General features: G+C 38.9%; 2 protein-coding genes across 5 annotated transcripts; one reads left to right on the top strand and one right to left on the bottom strand.

Moving 5' to 3' along the window:
• The first annotated feature begins 1,987 nt into the window (after positions 1–1,987).
• Positions 1,988–20,235, top strand: LOC121732009 (E3 ubiquitin-protein ligase lubel). 3 transcript variants are annotated; one of them, XM_042121758.1, is made up of 20 exons: positions 1,988–2,176; positions 4,759–4,936; positions 6,034–6,182; positions 7,046–7,132; positions 7,844–8,182; positions 8,386–8,680; positions 8,831–9,705; positions 9,908–10,036; positions 10,392–10,568; positions 10,736–11,092; positions 11,173–11,296; positions 11,391–13,960; positions 14,043–14,240; positions 14,439–14,666; positions 14,869–15,009; positions 15,349–15,500; positions 16,092–16,287; positions 17,241–17,383; positions 17,688–17,856; positions 20,121–20,235. In XM_042121758.1, exons 2-20 carry the CDS (start codon positions 4,759–4,761, stop codon positions 20,148–20,150), a joined length of 6,537 nt encoding a protein of 2,178 aa, XP_041977692.1. In that variant the 5' UTR covers positions 1,988–2,176; the 3' UTR covers positions 20,151–20,235. The 3 variants fall into 3 exon arrangements, with proteins under 3 accessions (XP_041977692.1, XP_041977685.1, XP_041977701.1); XM_042121751.1 differs by having other exon boundaries at positions 11,388–13,960; XM_042121767.1 differs by lacking the exon at positions 17,688–17,856 and adding an exon at positions 17,884–18,046 and having other exon boundaries at positions 1,989–2,176; positions 11,388–13,960.
• An 84-nt stretch (positions 20,236–20,319) lies between these two features.
• LOC121732029 (pre-mRNA-splicing factor CWC25 homolog) lies at positions 20,320–23,043 on the bottom strand. 2 transcript variants are annotated; one of them, XM_042121788.1, is made up of 5 exons: positions 22,912–23,043; positions 22,841–22,869; positions 22,299–22,517; positions 21,482–21,772; positions 20,320–21,155 (listed from the first exon to the last, which is right to left on the bottom strand). In XM_042121788.1, exons 2-5 carry the CDS (start codon positions 22,856–22,858, stop codon positions 20,373–20,375), a joined length of 1,311 nt encoding a protein of 436 aa, XP_041977722.1. In that variant the 5' UTR covers positions 22,859–22,869; positions 22,912–23,043; the 3' UTR covers positions 20,320–20,372. The 2 variants fall into 2 exon arrangements, with proteins under 2 accessions (XP_041977722.1, XP_041977712.1); XM_042121778.1 differs by having other exon boundaries at positions 22,841–22,880; positions 22,913–23,042.
• Between the last annotated feature and the right edge of the window lie 1,891 nt (positions 23,044–24,934).

Below are 24,934 nucleotides of genomic sequence, written 5' to 3'. Positions count from 1 at the left end.
AACAAGTTGACAAATAATTGAAAATCGATTATTGTTTTTTTATTTAATTTTAGATACGTAAACAGCCAGTCTGAGCTGAGTCCCAGAGACAAGAATTGAAAAAAACTATGATGAAGTCAATATTTTTTTACAAAATATAGGTAGTAGTCCTAATGTCGTTGCAAGTTAGGTCGAATTTCGACCATTGGGCGATCTTTAGTTCTATTTAATTGTTTTTTTTTTTTAGGTGATCGACTATTACTCAATAACTTATGAAGTCTTCTTAGCCGTGATAGATTTGCTCATAAACTCAGCATATTTTCACATTTCTAGAAGCAACCGTTTAGCTGGTAGAAGGGGGGACACTGGACTCTGACGATTTTTTCTACATTAAAACTTCATATTTCACAAATGGCTTTTAAAAAACCTATTCAACGACACCCCACATGGTGGGGTGGATGCTACAAAAAAAATCATCCCGCTTGATGTGTAGGTGAGGTACCATAAAAAAATATTTTTTAATAATTTTTTTATACAATCTAATATATTGTGCATTCATGCCAAATTACGGCTTTGTAGGCCCTATAGTCTCTGAGCAAAACCGCGGACAGACAGACGGACGGACAGACATATAAGGGTTCCTTGTTGACTACGAAACCCTAAAAATGGTTTATCTATACATATTATAAAACAAAGTCGCTTTTTTCCCTCATGTCCCTTTGTTCCCTTTAATCTTTAAAACTACGCAACGGATTTTGATGATTCTTTCGGTGTTAGATAGCCCATTTATCGAGGAAGGTTATAGGCTATATTTTATGACGTTAAGACTAGTAGGAGCGAAGAAATAGAGGAGAATGTGGAAAAAACGTGGAAAATTATTTGAAAGGGCTAACTTGAACGCGCTAATCTCGGGAACTACCTGGTCCGAATGGAAAAATTATTTCAGTGTTAGATAGCCCATTTATTGAGGTAGGCTATAGGCTATATTTTATTACGCTAAGGGGCGATTTCACCAAAGAAATGGAACGCGTTCAAAGCACTCTGAACCGGTTCAAAACGTATAAACACGATTATAACATCGAAATGCATTTCACCAGCATAAACTGAACGCGTTCACAGCAAATCCGAGTTTTATCTTCTGAACGCCCAAAGTCCGAAGTTTAACGTCATAAAACCCGTTCAAGCCCTGTCATGGCGGAACGAAAAACATAAACAAAAGTTTTGACACATGCGTTTGTTAGTTTATGTATTTTTTCTTGCTATTTTGTAGTTAAATTAACGTGAAAAGGCTTTAAAATGATGAAGACATGTAAAATAATCGCGTGACGTCACGTAAACTTAGATTTAATAATCGCGATCAAAAGAAGTTTGTGAAATCCATACGAAACAAAACGAGATTTACGTTGCAGCATGAACGCGTTCAATGGGAACTAAGTTTTATAAAACTAAGTTTTATGTGTGTTTGGTGAAATCCCACCTAAGACTAATAGGAGAATATGGAAAAAACGGGGGAAATTATTTGAAAGGGCTTATCTTGCGAACTTCTGGAGCAATTTTTATGTTATTTGGCACAGATAAGAAGTAGACCACGTAAAGGATCATAGGCTATCGATTTTAATCCTTTTTTAAGTGGCTATATATTTTATAACCGTGCGACGCCGGGGCGGGTCGCTTGTAAAATACATAGCTATTAGCTACATTTTGGCTACATTCAAATAATCTGAACCGCAGTTTCCACGTCGTTTCAACTGTTAAAGAGAAAAAGTCTCGTTGCTTCTTATATATAATAATACTTTTAATTGTGAAGAAGTTAATGCATTAAAATTTAAAAATGTACATTGCGTTATGTACGAGCATAATAACAGAAGATTAAAACACACAATGTTTCTGTATTAAACAGATTGTGTAAGTGTTTAGCGCCAGCGAGTGGACGCATCGATGAAGTGCGGAAATAGCATCCGTGAAGTAATTTTAGTAGAATCAGGGCAAAGCGGCCGCGGATAGAAATAGAGTCGTAGTCGCAGCGTACGCGTCTGAGCGCTGTCAATTTCGTCCAGATAGGGCGCAAGATTACCGGCGCCCGAGTCGTCCGCGGGAGCGCCGGGCCTGCGTGCCCTAGTACCGTGCCGGTGTTCGATTTTACAGTGATTAAATAGTGCATTTTGTGACAATACAAAAATTTGGATTACCAGCAGAGGCAAGTCATTTTCGTATTGCATTAGTTATGAATTGTAACGCAGAATGTTAAACAAAGATGCTTGTGATGTATGTAGAATACACGTCTAAAGTTGGACCTACATAATATTTGTATTGCTATCGGTATTTTGGGATGTGAGAGGTGGAATAAATGGGTCGACGCGACATGGCAACGCCCGCCATATCCCGGTCACAGATACATCGTTTCACCACGCATCTTATAATAAATTAAGTATCTACTTATATATTAAAAAAAAACTATATTATATGAGTACGAAAATATGTATCTGCTAAAAATAACAATCGAACCCACGTAGTGATTATATTCTCTTTGATCGAACCTACCAATGAAACTCTACCAGAGTAGACAGAATGATAGAGTATGCCGACTTAGAACTGATGTTGAAATTTTTAAATTTGACGTATCATGACGAAAATCGTCGCTAGGGCTGTTAACTGTTACCTACAAATTTAAAAATATGACATATTCGATGGACGTGTTTCTCTTTGGTCGTATTGTTGTTTGTGATTTGGCACATGCGATTAAAATTGTCAGAATCCAATTTTGAAATCTTTATTTTAAATATTTAAAAATAAATTATATCAGCCAGCGCGACAATCCGTTCATAATCCTAGTGAAACCCGACGAATTTGACAGATATTGAAACCTGTCCGTTTCTTTGCAGTCGAACTACTGGTCAAAGAGAATATAATCACTATGCTACTGGTAGTTATGTCTATTGTGACTCTACTATCTGTGATTGGACCCATTTCCTCATATTATGTCAACATGTTCGTTAATATTATCTGACTAAAGTCTGTGTATCTTACCGAGTAATGTTAAAACAGTAGTAGCCAGGTTGCAACTTTGCAAGTCAGCTCAAAATATAAAATACATACTATGGCGTTATTTCTGGTACCTAATTGAGTAATTGGGTCCTAACATAGGTATTGACATGCTTGATATACCTCCAGACTCCCAAGTAAATCGGATGAACTACGTATTGCCATCTAAAAGTACCAACGATATAATATTGACATTATATTCATGAGATTCTGGTGCTCCCTCACCGGGAGCATTCGCTTGTAATGTAATGTTACAGAGTCGGGCATTACATCAGGGAAAGAGGTGAACCCGCGCGAGCATTACAATGCGCACCTTGTAATGATAAGATGTATAATATCTTGATACAACTTGTAAAGGTGCTCCTCACCGGGAGCATTCGCTTGTAATGTAGCATTACAGAGTCGAGCATTGCAATGCGTACCTTGTAATGATACAAAACCGAGCATTACAATGCGCACCTTGTAATGATAGGTATAGTGTGTTATATCTTGATACAACTTGTTACATCAACTAGCTATGGAATGCTCAAATTCGAATGTTACATTACACGCGAATGCTCGTCAGTCAGGGAGATAGTATTGTAATGTAATACTCAAAGTCGAATCTTTAACGTTACATTACACGTGTAATGTAATGCTCAAAAACGAATCTATAATGTTACATTACAAGTGAATGCTCGGGGTGAGGGAGCACTTTAACATCAATGTGCTACGTGATAGTGAAGTCAACAATTTGCTATAATTTAATGCTCAAAGTCGAATCTATATGTTACATTACTGGGAGGGATTATTGTAATGTAATCAATAATGCTCAAGGTGATGTAATATCAAAAATAGAGGTTCCATAATTTACACACTAATTGTTATAAGTACTCTAATTTATCAAACGACACTTTGCGACACGTACGATTTATATATTTTATTGTTGTATTGTTTATTTTTAAAAATTTACTCGGCGAAACATGGCGGTAGCGGTCATTGACACCCTGTCAAAAACTTGTCATTTAGGCCGGGCGCACACTAGCGGCCAAGCCGCGACGGCCATCGAGATAGATACCTTAGTATGAAACCGCCGAGGACGACGCGCACCTGGCCGCAACGCGACCAGCGGCCACACCATACTTTCGATGGCCGCCGCGGCTTGGCCGCTAGTGCGCGCCCGGGCTTAATGAAGACGTGTTAAGAGCCCCCGAGACGATCAAACGGTTTGATTCAAACCTTACGTGTTTGATGCAACCGTTTGATGTCGGTTTGAACGGTTTGTCAAACGACACTGCGCAGTTTCATTCAATACGCGCTGTCGAGTACACGTCTTGTGATGCAGAAGATGCTCTAGACTCTAGAGCATCTTCTGCATCACAAGCAAAATAAGGTTGAGAAACTATGCTCTAGAGTCTAGAGCATAGTTTCTCAACCTTATTTTGCTCACCGCCCACTTTGAGAATATTTTTTTCTAGAGCCCCCATCTTAATTTTACTTACCATCTGTTGCGAATTTAAAACAGCTATTGCCACGATTATATTTAAACGTAAGATATTATATTATAGTCGTAAGATAGGAATATTACCCCAATGAAAAGTTTTTTTACAGGGAGTCAATGACCGTTACCGCCACGTTTCGCCGAGTACAGTATAGATATCTATCTACCTTTATCAAGCATGTAAACTTTTAGTCGGATTGGCAAGATTTGAAAACATGTAAAGGTGGTTGTGTTAATGTAATTCAATGGTTTTTCAGATGCTGAAAGGCCGCGGCCGAGATCCCCGGCTGATGCCAGGCACCGTGGGCTACCCCGGCTCGCGGGCGCCCCTGGCTAAACCCGACCCTGACTACGAAGTAGTTGACTTTCCCTCCGAGCAGTACGTCAACGCTAAACTGCAGCCGCCGCCCCCGCCTCCCCCGCGCCCGCCGACAGGTACGGCGAATGTACTATCAGAGAAATTGATTCCTAGGCAAATGGCGGACCTTAATTTGGTCCCGTTTAGTCAAACCCATCCGACCGATCACAGCTAACATTGAATTGACATAAGCCGACCACATGACCACTGACATGACGTCCCTAGGTCCGTTAACTGCCTAGGAATCTATTTCCTCGATGGTACATTGCCTACGGGCTACGGCATAACTTTTGTTTCTGTGGATTGGGATCTTAGATCATGTAAGTTGGGATAAAGATGTGAGACTTGCTTTTAACCGTTGCAAGATTACATGTAGAGACAAAGACTACAGTAGTATAGGGCCTAGGGGGTTTGCCATTAGTCAACACGTTCTCTTTATCTCTTCTTAATAGATTCGTCTATTAATAATGTATGGAATGAACAGAGGCATACGACGATAATAATGTGAATTCGTCAGTCAACGTTCGATATTACCCTAAAATAAAAACAAAGAGAATATTAGACACCAATCATAGGAATAATATATGATGTAAAGAAAATTTGTAAGTATTATGTTTTGGTACAACACATAATTCATACTAATATTATAAATACGAAAGTGTACCTATCTGTCTGTTTGTTACCTTTTCACGCCCAAACCGCTGAACCGGTTTTGCTGAAATTTAGTATGGAGATACTTTGAGTCCCGGAGAAGGACATATGATACTTTTTATCCCGAAAAAATGTGCGGTTCCCACGCGATAAAAGAATTTTGGCGCAACAGGCATCATCTAGTTGTCTATAGTTAAACACTAAACAGCACGGCACACTTTCGGCACGAATGGGCCGGCTCGACCGGAGAAATACCACGTTCTCACAGAAAACCGGCGTGAAACAGCGCTTGCGCTGTGTTTCGCCGAGTGAGTAAGTTTACCGGAGGCCCAATCCCCTACCCTATTCCCTTCCCTACCCTCCCCTATTACCCTATTCCCTCTTAAAAGGCCGGCAACGCACCTGTAGCTCTTCTGATGCAGCGAGTGTCCATGGACGACGGAAGTTGCTTTCCATCAGGTTCATCCCGTTTGCTCGTTTGCCCCCTTATTTCATAAAAAAAAAGCTGTTTATACAACTTCAGGTCACCCGCTGGACGCGGGCGCGTCGTGCGGTCTATGCGGCGGGCTGGGCGCGCGCGTGCGCTGCACCGAGTGCGGCCGCCGCGCGCTCTGCGCATCCTGCGACGACATGTACCACCGACACCCCAAGCGGCGCCATCATCAGCGACAGGTACACTCTCTCCGGTAGAGCGGGGAGTAAGGTGCGCACTGCACGTGCTGCAAGTACAAGAGTTTAGTTCGTTGGGTCTCTCTTTTGTTCTGGTTATGAGAAAATATTATATAACCAAACCCGATATAATCTGTGTGACAGACATTTTTAAATTGTAGAGATAAGGCATTACATGTGTCGAACGTCTTGGCTAGGGGCTCAGATAGCTCAGATAGAAGAGAGAGGTAGAGGAATCCCACGACACTAGTTTTTAGCCTAGCTTAGCTTATGCAATGCGCTAGGTAATATTTTTTTTATTTAAGCGCATACTGCATACATAATATATTATAAGTATTACAACCATAATTGCTCTATCACGGATAAAAATATCCTACGTTAAAACGTTTGATGAAAGATGTAAACATCTTAATTGAGGATGGCAAGTCCTAAATTAATTTTAAAATCGCCAAATTATTGGCATGGTGCCTTAGTACGATGTGAACATCTAATATCTGTCGCATTAAGTAATTAGAACAAATAAATGTATTTACATTTACGGCTTTAAGATCCTATAAACTATTATTTTTGGGTTCCGTACTCAAAGACACACTAGACAGTTGACACTTTTTAAAAGTTATAAGTTGCCTCTTCCTATACAAAAACTTGATCTAAGTATTCTTGCTTTGCTCGGACGTAGTAGAAGCTGAGTTGTTGTAAAAATAATAATAATTATTATTATCTAATCGTACAAAACCCGTACCGCAAAAACCATCTCAGACTTGGCTTGGTTTTTAAATTGCACACGAGATTTGAAAGACTACTTTAATAAAAAAAAAATTGTTTTATTTGGTTGTATTGTACATTCATGGTTTTATTATTCACAGGCACTTTCAATGTCGCAGCTACGGGAGGAACTACCTCCGCTGCCACCGAAAGCAACGCCACCAGTGCCTCCGCCGCGAAGACATAAAGTAATGCCAATTGCTTCAATTTATTCTAGAATAATAGTTCACAAATTCCTTTTGACTATCATTAACTCTACTTGGTTGTATTGACAATAATCAGAACTTATAATAATAATAGCTCCCACACCGGTTTCGGTGACGGTGGCCGATTTCAGCTACGCAGGAGTAATTTTATAGTGCCCAAGTGTGTGCGCAGTACACAAGAGTACTCTCTATTCCTTTACTCTCTTAACCCGTGGGACGGAAGACCGACACGACCGGCGAGAGATTCAGGCGCAGGACCCACTTTTTACATGCCCATCCGACGCATGGAGCATCTTACTTGTCAGACAATCAGGTGATCAACCTGCATTGTCCTAACCAAAGTTGGAAATAACATTTTTCCAACGCGGGAATCGAACCCACGACCTCCGAGTCCAGAGCCGCGCTCTATACCACTAGACCACGGACGTTCATCAGACTTATCATCAGAACTTATGCTACAATATTGTGAAGCACAGTACGAGTAATATACAGCTTTTTACGCCTCTGGTATTTTTAAGTTGGTTCAATATTGTCATCCAAGTACCTATTATTTTGTGACCGATGAAATCTAACGAGCGTGTTATAGACACAGCTTATATTAACGTTCCATGATGACATATTATCAATTAAGCACAGATCGTTGTATCATGTATGTATTATATTGTTACAAATTAAATAATGTTTCGATTTTAGATGAGCGGCGACCGCTCCAACCCGAGCCCCGTGCCGTCGACGCCGGAGCTGCGGCGCGCCACGCTCAGCCCCGGCGTCGCAGTCGCAAGGCTCCCCCAGAAGGCGCCCATCACCAACACCAACCACATCACGAACCAACCACAGATGCACGTCACCAGCCAACAGATGTCGCACATGCAGCCTAACACCAAGATGGCCGCGCATCTGGGCAGCACGCCATATCTGCCAGGTGCAACCAATCAACATAATGCCCCGATGAATCCGGACAGCATGAGACAGTTCTTGACGTGGGGCCAACAGAGAGGATCTCACGCCGGTTTTAACGCCCCGGTCAATATGGTTAGTAATCGATTAAAATTTGTGTTTAATCAGTTGTTTCTTTTACAAAACAAAACCAATTTTAAAACATAGACACTTCCTATTAACATATATTACGGTTAGTTTTAAAATGATTAAATTTTGTATAAAAATGACTATTAATCATTATTTAAAAGTTCTTAATAACAATTAATTCGAGACTAATAATTAAGATGGTCGTACAGGTGCCACCGTCCCACATGGATACGTGGGTTTACCAGGAAAATACACAAAACTGGGGAAGACCGATGCGGCGGGGAACTTCGGTGATGGAATTGAGTGCGAACCCGACCAGCTGCGCCGGCTGCAGCCACTGCGCCTCCAGCGCCTGGAGATACGACAGCTGCTCCAACTTGGATCACCCGTGGGGGCCCGCGACCCCTTGGGGGCAGAACTGCTGTATGCCGCACACCCTCAATCCGAGGATGCACCCGCACGCTCATAACTACGTACCGCAGACCCCGCAGCCGTACAGAAGAGGTGAGTTGACGCATGCTTCACTTAGCTATACGTCGATGCTCCGATAACAGCGAGCCCGTAGGCGTGCATCGCGATTGCCCAATTTAAAGAATTTGAGAAATATGCAAGTAAGTACGCTTCAATTACAACTGATTTTCTGTATATTGGCAGACCACCGGGCGATGTCGCGAGCGGGGTCGCGGGCGGGGTCCCGCGCCGCGTCCCCCGCCCTCAGCGTGCGATCGCGGGCGTCGCGCCGGACCAAGCACCGCACGCCCTCGCCCTCCCTGCCGTCCAGCGACGCCGACTCCGAGAGCGAGGCCGACGTCCGAAACCAAAAGAGTGCCCCCGTGAAGCGCAGCTGCGAGACCGTGCCGAGCCAGCCGATTCGACCCGCCGAAAACGCGGCCGACGAGGACTCGCTGGGCCCGGCGCCGTCTCCTCCGACTACCAATTGGCAGTGCGAGCACTGCACGTTCGTCAACGAGCCGGGCGTCAGGGTCTGCGCGGTCTGTTGCCGAACGCCCATAGCGACGCCGAAAGTCGTCGCGGCGGACGTCAACAGTGGGCTTAAGGAGCTGCACATCTCCGAAAAATCCTCGGATTCTCGGCGGCAGCCGACCGAAAAGCAGAGCTCAAATAAACGAGCTACGAAAACCCACTCTACATCTCCGCTACGCGAGAAGCAAACGCCGACCGAGCGGTCCCCTCCGCCTCCTGCGCAAATAATAACTGTTAAAAGCGAAAATTTGGATCGCGTCCGGTTCCCGATACGTCAAGATATAGCTGTCGGACCTTCTCCGCCTAAAGAATTGGACAGAAACCGTAAAAACGGAGTCGACAAACCCGCAACCCAAAAGCACAGCGTCTCCGTCGGGCCATCGCCTCCGCGCGATAGTCCGTCAAGCAGGACGTCACAAACGCCTACGAAAAGAGTGGAAGTGACACACTCGCGTGACGTGGACACTCGGCCCTCGTCCAGATCTAGTCGCACATCCGTTTCCAACACCGGTACCTCGCCGCCCCCACAGAATATTTCAACCCAGGTAAGTTAATATGAGATGGCACAAATAAAAAAAAAATTGTTATTATATCCGTAAGCTACCTTATGGCCGCACTCAGAGAGATTAATGTTTACTTCACTTTAATCGATTGAAAAACTGAACTTTATATTTATCCTGTTACTTCTAATAATTAGGTACTACAGTTTTCAAAATTTGACACCATTAATTTTATTTTAATTTTTAGACCTACGAAGTGCCTGGCAATTGGGAGCGAGCGTCATCGGCGTCGCGCGGCCGGCAACGTCGTCGTTTCCGCGACGACGCGCAACGCGAGCGGTCGCACAGTCGGCTCTCTCTTTCCAGCGACACACGAGTAAATTGACCGTTATATTACACTGAGTCTTATGCTGGTAGACCGCTTGCATATAGTCCATTCGGAGTTATACCTTGAAGTTTCTACAGCAGAACAGTCATAACCATTAATGTCCTATTAGAGATAAAATAACTCTTAATTAACACCACAGCGTACATAGTTTTCTAGTAGTTAAATATGACATATAACATAAGTTTTGTCTAACTAGAATTTGCTTAATTTCAATTGAGTGATTTGTGGCACCGCGAGCTTTTTCGTAAGTTTATCCGAAAAGGAACGAGGCTCTCAAATTGTATTCAAATAATACTACAGGTACGCGATATCGTGTGTAAAATGAAAATTTATATTTTATTAGGAAAGCGAAAGAAGTGCTCACACAAGTGGAAGTAGATGGGATTGGCCCCGCGACAGTAGCCCCAACGGGGACTGGAGTGACAACGAAAGGAAGCATTCCCGTCTGACTAGACGAGCCTCACACCTGGACGTAAGGAAGGGTCTTCCGTCTCGTCGCACTAGCATATTTAGATCTGAGGTTCTTCTTCTCTTAAATTCTCTTTCTGATCTTGTGTTGACTACTTAATTTTTATTAAAATAGTTTATCCTTCTAAAAAGTGTCACAAAAGCAAACTGAACTATTCTGTATTATGAAATATAGTATGATACCAATACTATATTATAACTCCAAAACTCGTCTTTTAGGCACCCTCTCCAGAGCCGTTGTCAAACAATCGGGCAATTTCATTAGAGGCGCTGGCTGGGACCGGATCGAGAAGAGAAATCGAAAGGGGTTTAGAATTAGTACAACTCATGGAGGAAGCAGAAAAATTGGGTTTTAGTGCAGCCGAAGTTCACGCAGCCCTCGCTCAAAATCCAGCCGCACCCCTCGCCTGGCTCAGAGAGAGATGGCCGAGTCTCTGTGCGGGAGTACGCGCCGCCGCCGCTAGACTCGCACCGGGAGCTACTGTGTCAGAGATAGAAGCTAGGGCGTCCCTGGCAAAACACAGAGGTGCAATGTGGCCGGCAGTCACTGAGTGTGTGGAAAGAGCTCGCCGCAAGGTAACAAAACATTTTTGTTGTTGTTTTCATAATACCTACTTCTTATGCCAATCTATCTTTATCGTTGACGTTTCTTTCAGGCAGACGTAATTGGCGTCAGTGAGGAGGGTCGTTTGAGGGGTCAAGTTTGGGGTCCCCCGGTCGGTATCGACGACGAGTCGGTACCCCCTCTTAATCGAGACAGCCGAACGCGCCGCCTTCGCGGTAATCTTAAACAAACTCAAAAATAAATAACGTTTCATAAAATCCACAATCACCATTGATCGTCATCATAACTTTCACATTTACATTTCAGCAGAAGACAGTTCAGATGAATATGCAGAATCTATAAATAATCTCGAGGATGACGATTGGATGTATTTGCCGTTTGATATTAAAAATGCATCGAACTTTACTCAGTCGGAGAGAGTTAGCGAACAGTCAACTAAAAATAACAATAACCCAGAGGTTTCTAAGAAATTAAAAAACATTTTACATCAAGCGGGTATTACAAACATTGATGACCAATCATTACTCAAAAGTTTATTAACGAGTAATTTTTTCACATCAAATGATGCACAAGAGAGTCGCGAAAGTACAATAAATCAGATTCAGCATCAACAAAATATAGTAAACCTCGACCAGCAAGAAAATGAATTTATTAATGCCTATAATGAATTAGCCAAATTAGGTCTAGCGGTAAATTTAGACAAAAATAACAACTATCCTCATGAACAAAAATCACAAACAGTGACCAGTACAACACTGGACCAGAACAACATAAATAGGACTCAAAATGAGAATAATTCTAAGAAAATATCTGACTATGAAAAGCCGTTAGAACTTGGAACATCTACTAAGCATGTAAGTAGTACACAAAATTTAGATGTAAAAGTAGACAACACAACAATTAGTAAAATTAAAAAGAAATCAAGCAAAAATTTATTCGATAATACACAGACGACAAGTAATTCGAACATATTTACTAACTCCAATTCTGAAAAAGAAAATATTAGAATAGACCCAAAATCGAATGACAAATTACGCGATAATTCCAAAAAGACTTCCAATGGAACTTTGTTAACCAATCAATTTGAAGCTAATGTACAAGAAGAAAAATTAAATAATCTTAACGAAATATTTGATAATACTCAAAAATTGATTCAGCAAATGAAAAATGAAATCAATACAGATATCAGGTCTATAAGTGACAAAGTAGAGTCACATGATGAAGGAGACTATAGTTCTGATAACTCTTCAAATTTGTCGGAACAAGAATCGAGTTATTCAAACTCACCAGTAGAAACAGATGTAACATCAGATGAAAAAGAAATGACTAGTAGTGAAGAAGAGTTTACTGATAATATGACAAAGTTGCAAAACTCGGAAAGAAAATCAAGTACTGATGATAATGAAGAATTTGAAGAAGCAATGGACCATTTAGATACTCAAATAGATTACATGAAAAAATCAAATATAGAAATATTAGACTCGATAGCCAAAAGTTTAAAAGAAGAACACACTTTAAGCTTAGAGGTTAATCAAAAGAATATAAATGAACTGGCGACGGACATGTCACCATCAAAATCAGAAACAAATCTAAAGTTACCCGATCAAACGCAATTGTTAAATTGTAATAACTTTACAGATTCTAGTAAAAAAATAATATCAGCACTAGGTAATGTAAATCCACCGACAATCATTGAGAGTAAAGAAAGTGAAGTGAATACCATGGTCGTAAATAACTTTTCTCAAAAATCAACAGTAAATAACGTCCAACCTACGACGCCCAACTCCCATTTAAGAGCAGATAAAAATCCCAATTGGAATAAAGTAAATTTGAAGAGGAACGCATTTACTGCAGTTAGCTCATTTGATGAAATTTACGATGAAATCAGCAGTAACAAAACTCCCGTTTCCCCAGTTGATATACCAACGCGTAGAGAGAACCGTTCAAACGAAATAGAAGCCAAAGTTGAATCTCGTACAGTAAAGGCTTATGCCAAACATGAAATAATGTTTATTGAAATAAAACCTCAAATACCTCAGAAAATCTTCGCACACGAAACAATATATCCACGTATCATAGCCACAATAACAGATATAAAAGAAGAGAAACCTGAGAAAAATAGTAATGACGTTCCGCAAGATACAGAAAGTGTTATATCGGAAATAAATGAGACTACCGACTCAAATAAAACAATAAAACAATCTAATCTCGCAAATGACCGCGATGAAGATTATGAAAAAGGCGCAAGTGACGAAGTACTAAGTAGCAGTGGTCCAATCCATTTATCAAAAAATCCTGTGCATGATACGAATAAATCGAAAAATTCTGCTTTTAATAGATCCAACATACCTAAACTAGTCAGGTCTTTACAGAGAAGTAAACAAAATGCTGTTCAAAAAATATCTAAAGTAATAACTTCAAAAGTTCCAGTTAGAAAAACTTCCTTGAAACAATATTCCGCACCACCTCCTCCAAAAAGTCACTTCGGTAATGTTAATAATGGAAATGTCAAACAGTTGCAAACTCGTTTATTTGATAATAAAGTTTCTGCAACCGTCGATGAAGCAAAAGCTTCTACATCTACTGCTATAACGAAGAAAAAACAGGCACCACCTCCACCAGTACAGAATTCGCTTGAGCCAAAAACAGAAGAAACCTCAGTGAAAGAGCAAAAGAAACCTTTTTTCCGAGAAACCTGCAGAACTGAAGACGAATGGTCAGAAAGTGATACAGATCAGAATGAGGAGTTGTTTGAAGTGCAACGGAACACAGACTCTCCACCACCCGTACCCACCCCATGCCAGCCCGTGACAATTCGACAAGTATCAGGTCAAATTATTGATTTATCAAAAATCAGATTACCAGAAGGATCCCCTGAGGTAAGTTTTTACTTTGTAGGTATTATCAAAAGCTTCTATATTATGCTATAGACACTGGCATAAACTGAATTATTTGTTTTAGAGACAAGCGCGTATGTTATTAGCTGAAGGAGCGATGGAAAACTGGGACCAAGCTCAATTAGCCGTTGAACTTATATCGAAAGGAAATAACACACCTGATGCACTTTTAGCTGCGTTGGAGTGCTCTGATATTACATCGGCTCTTGTTTATTTACACCAAGATTGCGAACTGTGCGCCTCCAAATATCCTGAACATGAGGTACTTAAGTATAATTATGTACATATTATGTTTGAAAAAATTAAATTAAAATGGTTGATTTTATCGTAGCGACTCGAACAAATTATAAGTAAAGTTAATAAAACTAGTAGTATTATTTTATGTCTCACATTAGTCCACATGTCTCTGGTAGCATATTTACAAAAAAATAATTATTATGTTCACTCATCACTGTTTCAGATGGTGTCCATGTTTCGTTGCACGCATAGATGTTGTCGGGAATGTGCCCGACACTATTTCACAGTTCAAATTACCGAACGCAGTATTGCAGATTGCGTTTGCCCATATTGTAAAGAACCAGAGCTAGAAAACCTCCCAGAAGACGATTGGCTCGATTACTTTGCGCATATGGATATACTGTTGAAATCCTTGCTAGATGTTCAACTACATGAGCTGTTTCAAAGAAAGGTAAATCGGCCAAGATCTTCCATACTGGAGATAATGTTCTCCGACCCCAAGTTATACAACGTTGCCACACTACACGAAGTTTCAAAACCTTTTATGGCCCAGTTCTAGTATACGAAGTGTCCAGTTATCCAGTATCTATGTATTTATTATTCACATAACAAATATAAGAATAAATATTATCATTATTTTGTTTCCAATGTAGCTTCGTGATCGAACTCTGGCTAGAGACCCCAACTTCCGGTGGTGCGTGGAATGCTCGTCGGGATTCTTTGTGCACCCTAAACAGAAAAAGCTTCGCTGTCCGGAGTGCAAGTCCGTCAGCTGTTCGCAGTGTAGGAAACCGGTAAACTCTTTTGTTTGCGCTCTACTTTTATTTGAATTTAGATTTGGAGCCTAATATTATCTTATCTTATATCTTTAAACGAGCAATTCTTGTATATATATACCTATAATTGGAATCTGGGAATCGGCTCCAACGATTTTCATGAAATTTAGTATATAGGGGGTTTCGGGGGCGATAAATCGATCTAGCTAGGAATCATTTCTAGAAAATGTCATTTTTATCGGATACCGAGCAAAGCTCGGTCAAATAGCTAGTGGCACTTAAAACTTTATAGTTTCAAGTGTTACAAGTAAATTTTAGAGATTTCACTTATTATGGGGAAATCTTGATTTTTTTCAGTGGACCGCTAATCACAATGGGTTGACTTGTGAGCAATACGCGGCTTGGCTAGAAGATAACGACCCGGAGAGGTCGATTGCTGCTGTACAGCAACATTTAAAAGAAAATGGGCTCGAATGCCCGCGATGCCGTTTTAAATATTCTTTATCGAGGTACGTTAATTTTAGCAGTCCGCTAAAAATAAGTATAACATTAATAATTATTGTTAGTTTTTGGATTAAAAAAACTTATATTAATCACTTTATTATTTAAACTTGATTATTATTATAAAGTGTCTAATGTTTTGTAGATAAAACAATATTGGCCTTACTAACATTTACTAGTAAAGATTATTATTATAATATTATTGTTTTAATTCACAGCCTAAATAACTAGCATGTCATATTTAATTAAAATCTGTTCAATATTTTTTCGTGAAAAAGTAACAAGTACCACATATATAATATATGTAGTAAGTATATTAAGCATAAGTATATATTATTAATATACATATTATATTTTATATATCATATAATATACTTTTGCACATCACCTTTTTCCTGTAAACACATCATCTCTATAAAATTTGTTAAATTTGTACCACACTTACAAACTTTTTCCTTTAATGCTCGGGCCACACTAACGAGAAACGCCGTTAATTATCGCGATAATGCTTTAACAAGTTTTAGCATTATCGCGATAATTAACGGCATTTCTCGTTAGTGTGGCCCGAGCATAAAACAGTGTCACTACAAAATTTTCAGGGGTGGCTGCATGCACTTCACTTGCACCCAATGTAAATACGAGTTCTGTTACGGCTGCGGCAAGCCGTTCATGATGGGAGCTCAGTGCGGCCTCAGCGACTACTGCGCCAAGTTGGGCCTCCACTCACACCATCCTCGAAACTGCTTGTTTTACTTGCGCGACAAGGAACCTCGAGAATTACAAACGTTATTACAGGTAAAATTGAGAAATAATTATAGAAAAAATTATGTAGTCTATACTTCTATACTTATATTATAAAGAGGTAAACTTTGTTTGTTTGTTTAATTGTAATGAATAGGCTCAAAAACTACTGGACCGATTTTAAAAATTCTTTCACCATTCGAAAGCTACATTATTTACGAGTAACATAGGCTACTTTTTATTTTGGAAAATATAGGGTTCCGTAAGATATTTTAGTTTTTCGGAAACAATCAGAAAATTTACTTATTTTGCGTACGCTGCCTAAACTATAAAAGATAGAACCATACAATGTTCTAAGTAAATGTAGATCTTATAAGTATCTACAAAAATGTCCGCGACACACTATACCTATCTATGTCAAGTGATGCACAACAACCCTTTTATTATTTAAAAATCCTGTTTTTTTTTTTGGACTACATTTAAACGCATTTATTTTACTCATGCTAATAATCCTTATTAAAATAAATTATTTCATCACTAAGTACATTTTATATAGATAATATTTGGTCTTTGAATGATTAAAAATGGGCGTTTGGTTTAGAAGTTATGGCGAAATTAAAATATTAGGATAGTGGGCGTCACCAAGGCGAGGGTGCGCGTGCGGGAGGAAGACAATCTGTGCAGTGTGCAGCCTGCGTATAATAATGAATGCGTCGTCTATGTTAGTGTCGGAGTCTGTGAATTGACATGGCAATCATTTTGCTGACCGAGTCTTTCCTGGGTATGCTTTTTGGAGCGGGCGGAGCCGCGGGCAACCGCTCGCTATAATGAATGTAAATCAAAACTGCTAATTGCTGAATCGATTTTAATCATTTTTTCAGTGGCTATTTATATTTTATACCCGTGCGAAGCCGGGGCGGGTCGCTAGCCTATTATAAAATTAGATTACGGAACTCGGGAAACCTACTCGATGGTATAATCATTAAACACCGTGATTATATTGCTAGATGAACAACGTGACATATGAGACTGAAGCGGCAGAGGGCAGCACCGGAAGATGTCCCATTCAGCTCCAGCGGGAGACACCAACGGGGCTGATAGACACCATCTGTGGAAGCGAGGTCGCCCCGAACCAAGCCGGACTGTGCAAGTAAATATTTATTTTGCGTATCTTCTATCATAAGCTGACGCGGTAGCTAAAATACTTTTTCACATATACGGAAATTATAAAAACTATGTCTATCATAAGTTATTAAATTATACAAATAATAGTAATGATTACTATACTAGCAAAAGAAAATAAGAATATTATGAAGTATCGACTTCATCTTCACGACAAAAGACTATCATACTGTCTCCTAAGTCCTAGTACCTACTTTAAGTTCACAAATATACAAATATCAGGCGATGGGAAGGCGGTGAGTGGTGACGGTGAGTACGGTATGTGCTTCCAGGAATCACTACCTGGAGTATCTGAGCCGGCTGGTCCGGGGCCGGGCGGTGGACCCGCTGCCGATCTTAGGAGTGGACGATTTAGAGACCGTGGTCCGGCGCGCGGCGCTCCGCCTCCCGCCGCGCCCCTACGGCTCGCTGGAGGGTCTCTACAAACGGAGCCTGATCGAGGTGTGTTGACGAGCTATCTACTTTCAGGATGCACTACGTGGAGTATTTGGCCGGGCTGGCGCGCACGCTCGATCCGATTCCGATCATGGAAGTGAGCGAGCTCGTGGCCGAGCTGCGGCGCCGCGCCCTGCCGCTGCCCGAGCGGGGGCCGTGGGACACTGATCCTATATATGCCGGGATGTGCGCCGAGGTACTGCTACGATTACCGAGCTCGGGCCGAACCTGCCCGACCGGCGGCTGCGAAGCGGGGCCATCATGTTGTTCTTTGTGATGTGATGCCCTGTTAGTCTACGCGAGTGCGGCAGATCCGCTTGCGCTTCGCAGTTGCTTAAGTCGCGCTTAGGTTGTCTATAGCTGACCTACGTTTTAAAAATTAAAGTTTACAGTCAGTATTACATCTAATGCTGGCTTCTCACGGCGCGTGATAACTGATATCACAAGCCGCGCCGCGCCGAGCCGATTTGTACGAGCGAGCACGAGCCAACAGGCGAGTCCGCGCTACCCGTTCTCACGGCGCGTAATATCACGAGCTGACGCGGCCCGGCTCGTGAGTTTACGCGCCGTGAGAAGCCAGCATTACTTATTTCATCTACTGAAAAAAGTTTACAAAGCTGATATTATCTTTTATTTCTCTATGAAGTGACATTTTCGACTTATCAGTGAAAAACTTCATATTTTGTGAATTAGATATCTGCTGTATACTTTTATTATATTAGTATGGAGATAAATAAATTATACTAATGGTAATGACTACTATGTCAATGGCATGAAACTGAAAAACCCGGCCGAAATAACGAGACATTTTGCAAATACACTGACTCAAACCAAAATAAGTACTTAAATAAAAGTTTGCATCATGAATCATGATTCATGTTTTTAGCTTTGACAGATAATTATTATTATTAAGCTGATAAATTGAAAAGAACTATTATAATAGTTCTTTTCAATTTATCAGCTTACTTCCAACTTGTACGACTTTCAACTTGTACCTTTAGACTATAGTGTAAAGGTACAAGTTGGAAGTCGGGTACATGAAGCGGCAGCAGACGACGTGTCATCGCGACACTACTGGTTTCTATGTATTTCTATAGTAGTAATAGTAGGAGGGAATTTCATAGAAATAAGTACATACAAACAAGTAGTGTTGCTGCGACACGTCATCTGCGGTTATTTTATGTCGCCCGCTGCCAACCGGCACCTTAATAACAAATATATTACACTGGCTGTCCCGGCAAACGTTGTTTTGCCCATATTATTTTATTGAAGTGACTAATATAATATTTAATACTAGATGTTTCGCGCGGCTTCGCCCGCGTAATTTAAGAATGTCACGGAAACCGTACATTTTTCCGCAAAAAATTAAACCTATGTTCTTTCACGTGGTCTATTCTTCATGTGTGCCAAATAACATAAAAATTGCTCCAGTAATTTCTTAAATAATTTCCTCCGTTTTTTTCCACATTTTTCTCTATTTCTTTGTTCCTATTAGTCTTAGCATGATAAAATATAGCCTATAGCCTTCCTCGATAAATGGGCTAAGTACCTAACACTGAAAGATTTTTTCAAATAGGACCAGTAGTTCCTGAGATTACCGCGTTTAAACAAACTAACAAACTCTTCCGCTTTATAATATTAGTACTTATAGATAAGTATGGCGCCATGGTCGTCCGACCTGGCTCTCTTAGGCATTTTCAAATATTGAAGAAAATGTTAATAGTGTGCAATATTCTAGCTCTGAAAAGAACTAATAGATCTAAACTCCCCTCTCGCAAGCGCACCCCCGCCTTGATGACGCCCACTTCACAACGGGCGTGCAGTAGAAATCGTAATACATAGTTTAATTAATTGATAGTTGTTCAATTGTTGTTCACCTATCATTACATTTACTGTAGGTCATAAGTATTTTGACAGTCTGTTTAATTTGTTAAGGTGTGATGCCTCGTTAGGATTTAACAAACAGAGGTGGGGGAAATTGGGTCTTAACTTAGCCCTACGAATAATAAAAACCAAGAAAAAGTAACTCCGTCAGAAAACATACTCTACAATACTTGTCAAAAATGTGTAGCTCAGGCTGCTCGCTGACAGTTCGAAAGGAACCAAATTTAAAACGGTAATAGTATGGAAGTTACATTTCCTTAGTTTTTATTATTCGTAGACTTAGCCATTATTTATTTAACATTGCTTGATAAAACGGGACCGAACACTTTTAAACATACAAACATAAATACTGAACCATAATGTTAATGAAATCGTTTTTGTTGCAGATTGTAAGAGAGAAAATACCACTAGATTAAGAAGAAACTTTAAAGAAGATGTTAATTCTCACCATAAAAAATCTAAATGGTCCATGTAATATAACTATCGTCATTTTGAATCTTAAACTATTTAGTTTTTGATTATTTTTCATAAAAATTAGTTACTTAAAAGTACTTAAAACAAAATATATTTTATAGAATTTGTGTATTCATCATGTCTTAAAGATTAAAAAAAGATAACTTACAATGTTTTTTTTAATATCACCTCTTAGCGAAATTCTCGTTCATGTGTCGATGGTCACGTTGTATATAGTGCCGGTTTGAATGGATTCTACTCTCAAGAGAATCTGGTAATGAACGAGCTTCACTACGGTTAGAATAACGCGGTTTATTTGCGCTCCTTTCATCAGCTGCAATCTCCAACCTTTGTTTTGCTACACGCTCGGACCGTTCCACCTCACGTTCTTTACCCGCTGCAACCATTTCGGCAAATTTTGCTGCCTTTTCTTCCTCACTTAGACCTGTGCGTTTTTTGTGGTTTCTATCCAATGTACGTTCATTTGTATAATAAGAATTCATGGAGCTGTGATATTTATCCTTGTTGTACCTATTAGAATCATATTTTTTGCCAGGACTTGATCTTCGATACCGTCTCTTTGCTTCGTCAGTATCACTTGCATTGTCTGCATATCTTTTTCTACTATTTGAATAATCCTCATCATTTGAACTGTTCATTCTTTTGTCTGATTTTTTATGTCTTGATTTAGCTTTGTTTTCTCTTTCTCTTTCATTTGCATTTGATTCTGAATTACTGTTACATTTTTCCTCCTTTTGTTTTTTCTTTTTATCTTTTTTCTTCTTCTTTTTCTTTATTTTCTTCTTTTCCTCTTCGGAAGAACTATCAGACGATGAATCATCAGAGTCTAGCAACTTAGCTAAATCCAATTTACCTTTCCCTAAAGCGCTAAGTTTTGCTGTAAGGATTTCATCTAAGTCTTTCTTTGTTTTCTTTTTAGATTTTTCGGATTTTTCCTTTTTCTGCTCCTGAAAAATGTAAAATACATCTTATTGATTATTCTCAAGAAGTCAATACAATATTGATTACCATAAAAGTCAGTACTTACATAATAATATATTTTAGATAATATAATAAGAAAAAGCACTTACAGAGAAATTATATTTTACCTGCTTTGAAAATAAGGAATGGCCAATATCTCAAAAGAATCCAATATATTAAACCATATTATAAAGTAAGTTTCAAAATATTCTGTGACTCTTCATGAGTTGACTATGTTGTATCAAACATGTATTGATACAACACAAAACACAAATATGTTACAACTACAAAAATTTAAATTATTTAATTTTACCTGTTCCTTTCGCAGTAGCTCAGTAAGTTTACGCCGTTGAATAGGATTGTTTAATAAAGCAGCTCGTGCAGCTCTCTCCCTTTCTTTCACTAGTAAAAGAGGGTCTTCCCGTAATTTACGTGCCAAGTCAACTTGTAAATTGTCAGAGGTAGAAGTTGTCATACTGGAACCCACAACCCTGCGAGCTACAGCTGGAATCTCATTTTGCTCAGGCTTCGTTTCTTTATCATAGTTTTTTTCAATTGATTTTCCCAGTAAATAATCTTCATTTTGGCCTTTCTTATCTGGTTTCTACAAATAAAATATTTGGTTATAATTTTTCTGCACTCTGCTGACTACTCAGTTATAGTCTTATATTATAATGTTTTAACATTAGAATTTTATTGATTCGAAATATGTAAATTCATTACATAATTTATAAAGATGCAAATAAAAATACCAGTATAAATATAAGTTTATGAGAAATAGATTGTTGCTATACAAATGTACATAAATATCTTTGTTGAAGTGCCAATACTATCCAACGCTATCTCCAAAAACAGGTGGTTATATTATACAAAAACATGGTGGGGTGAACCAATATTAAAAAATTTAAAAAATGGGTGGAGTATGGCTCCACCCATTTTTTAAGGGAAAAACATATTATTTTTACTCGATATTTATATTTTGTTCCTAATTACTTATGTATTAATTCATGAAGCCCTAAGCGGCCGCATCCGGCCACGATAACATTAGATAAGCTATTGTGTCTCGTTATTCCACGATCAATGGGTTAAGAAGTTAGCACACCCCACTATCCTTTCAAAAGATAACATACATTATACATCCAATGCAATTGGTGATCTATTTGGGTCTCATCTTTTGAATGCCTGTTACTCAATTTTGATAACTTATTTAGCTCATCTCGGTCTCTTTCCTGTGCTCTTTCACGTTCCAAATCTAAAATCTTTTTCTTTTCTTCAGCGGCTGCTTTTTCAGCTTTCCAAACCCTTTCTTGATTTTTCATTGTATTAGGATGCCAGGCCTTTTTAGAGTTCTAAAAAAATAAAAATGTAAGCTTTATAAACTAGCATAAAGTGCATAACAAATGCAGAAGTAAACAAGACAACTTCTTTGATAGAAGTTGTATTGTAACCAAAATAGCCAAATATTATTATAACTAGCTATTTGACCGAGCTTTGCTCGGTATTCGATAAAACACGAATAAAATGACATTTTCTGTAAATGATTCCTAGTTAAATCGATTTATCGCCCCCGAAACCCCCTATATACTAAATTTCATAAAAATCGTTGGAGCCGATTCCAAGATTCCAATTATATATACAAGAATGGCTCGTTTAAAGATATAAGAGTACCTACCAAATCTCCGCCTCCCATGGTGGCTTTTAATGATAAAATTCTTCAACGTGTAGGTAATTGTTATTTATCAATAATACACAACTTCTTTTTGAAAGCATAAAATGGTATAATTATTGTTAATGGTATTAAGCTATTTGGGTTCTATAGAAATGTTTAGAAAAATATCGTAAAAACCAAGTTACAGTTCTTCTTCTTCTTTTAAAAATGGCCGCCTCGGTGAGTTGCCAATCAACAGGGCTTTAATTGAATGTGTCCAGTGTCAATGTCACAGTCGTCACCACAGAGTGTCGTCACAGACTACCAAGTACCTACCACAGATTACTAGTATATATTTGTAGAGCATGGAATTAGTAGTACACAGTATATATTATGTCTATGGTAGTACATATTAATTCCATGTTGTAGACAGACTACTATACTCGGCGCGGCGAACCTTGATCCCTATGACACTGACAGTTAATAACATTGTAATGGCGTCACCATTAAATTAGGATCATAATGGATGTGTCTAAAAATGCCATTTATAAATTTTACGCAGCTTTATGCCATTACAATCATATTCCATTAGAACTTAACTTATTTTCTTAACATTTACAAGAAATTATCTCAATCTGAATTCACGTTTACGTCCTGCAAAACTTACGTCATCACACAACGTAAGTTTTGCAGGACGTAAATGTAATTTCAGGTTGAGATAATTTCTTGTAAATGTTAAGAATTGTTAAAAGTTCCAACGGAATATCATTGTAATGGTATAAAGCTACATAAAATTTATAAATGGCATTTTTAGACCGCTCTAATATGATCCTAATTTAATAGTGACGCCATTACAATGTTATTAACTGTCAGTGTCATAGGGATCAAGGTTCGCCGCGCCGAGTATAGGGATATTTTTTTTTAATTTATTGGGAACTGGAAAGTGGAAACAAGTCCTTTGCTCCAGAAAAAGTACAATGCTAAGGACGTCAAATTAAATTTAAAAAAAATTAATGTCCTTCTTCTTTCTTTTTTTTTTCATATAATGGCACTTCGGCTATAACCATGGCCAGTGTCGAGTATAATATTATGGCGGGGAAACAATATTCTTTAATACAATATTTATATATTATCGTCAGGTCAGTCAGGTCCAAAGTACAAACTCTAAGTATAAAGTCAATACAGTCAAGAAGTCAAGTCGGTCGATTCAGGAAAGTGGTAGGACGCTTTACTGAAACTTTTGATAGAGTTTTGGAGGGAACACAAAAGAGCACGTTTCTGGTTACTACATCACTTTCCCACACTTGTGCACCATAACGAATATTTAATGGTTAATATCCTACCAATATTACACATTAAAAACCCAGATAAGTAACACAATTTTAGGAAAATAATATAAAAACACAACATCACTCTTTCACATTCTCCCAAAAACCCTCCTTCTTCTTTCTTCTTACTGAGCACTATCAAAGAGAATGTCATATACTACGTAACAAGAGGTTGGACTTAGAAGAAAAAAAAATTAACATCTATTATTTTTTTAAATTGTAACTAAAGTTAAAATTTTTAAGTGCAAAACCTTCCACTCTAAACATACCAAAATATAAAAAAAAAAAGAAATGAGCTCAAATAAATGTTTTATTTCAATAAAAATTATTGTACATAACTAAATAAACACAAAACAATAAAACAGATTTAATCCACAAGGTTTAGGCAACAAATCCGTCCACTGCTTACGCTCCGATTCCGATCCAATGGACGCGCATCTTTATACATACACACATAAGTATTATTACTTTGTTTTGTTACACCCTGTACATACGACAGCTGAAATATATCGCGTGGGCTCAGGCCAGCTGTATACCACCTCACTTGATCAGAGGATTTTCCCTTAGTGGCCGCACCTCTCATAATCCCATACCTTCCTTCTCCTCCTCCTTAAATCTTCTTAACAACCATTGCCTGCAGACTAAAATGTTGCAAACTAGTACAGGGACCTAAAAATCTGAAATTAATGAAAAGTTTTTCATTTACTACATTTCCATACATAAATTATTATAGTTCATAACCTTAACGTGCAATAATTACTACAACAAAACAAAAGACACATTTCAACAT

The sequence above is a fragment of the Aricia agestis genome, chromosome 1 (genome assembly GCF_905147365.1).
Source record: "Aricia agestis chromosome 1, ilAriAges1.1, whole genome shotgun sequence".
In the NCBI taxonomy this organism is placed as follows: Eukaryota; Metazoa; Arthropoda; class Insecta; order Lepidoptera; family Lycaenidae; genus Aricia; species Aricia agestis.
Note: the sequence above shows the minus strand (reverse complement) of the source record. Positions and strands in the feature narration are given on the sequence as shown.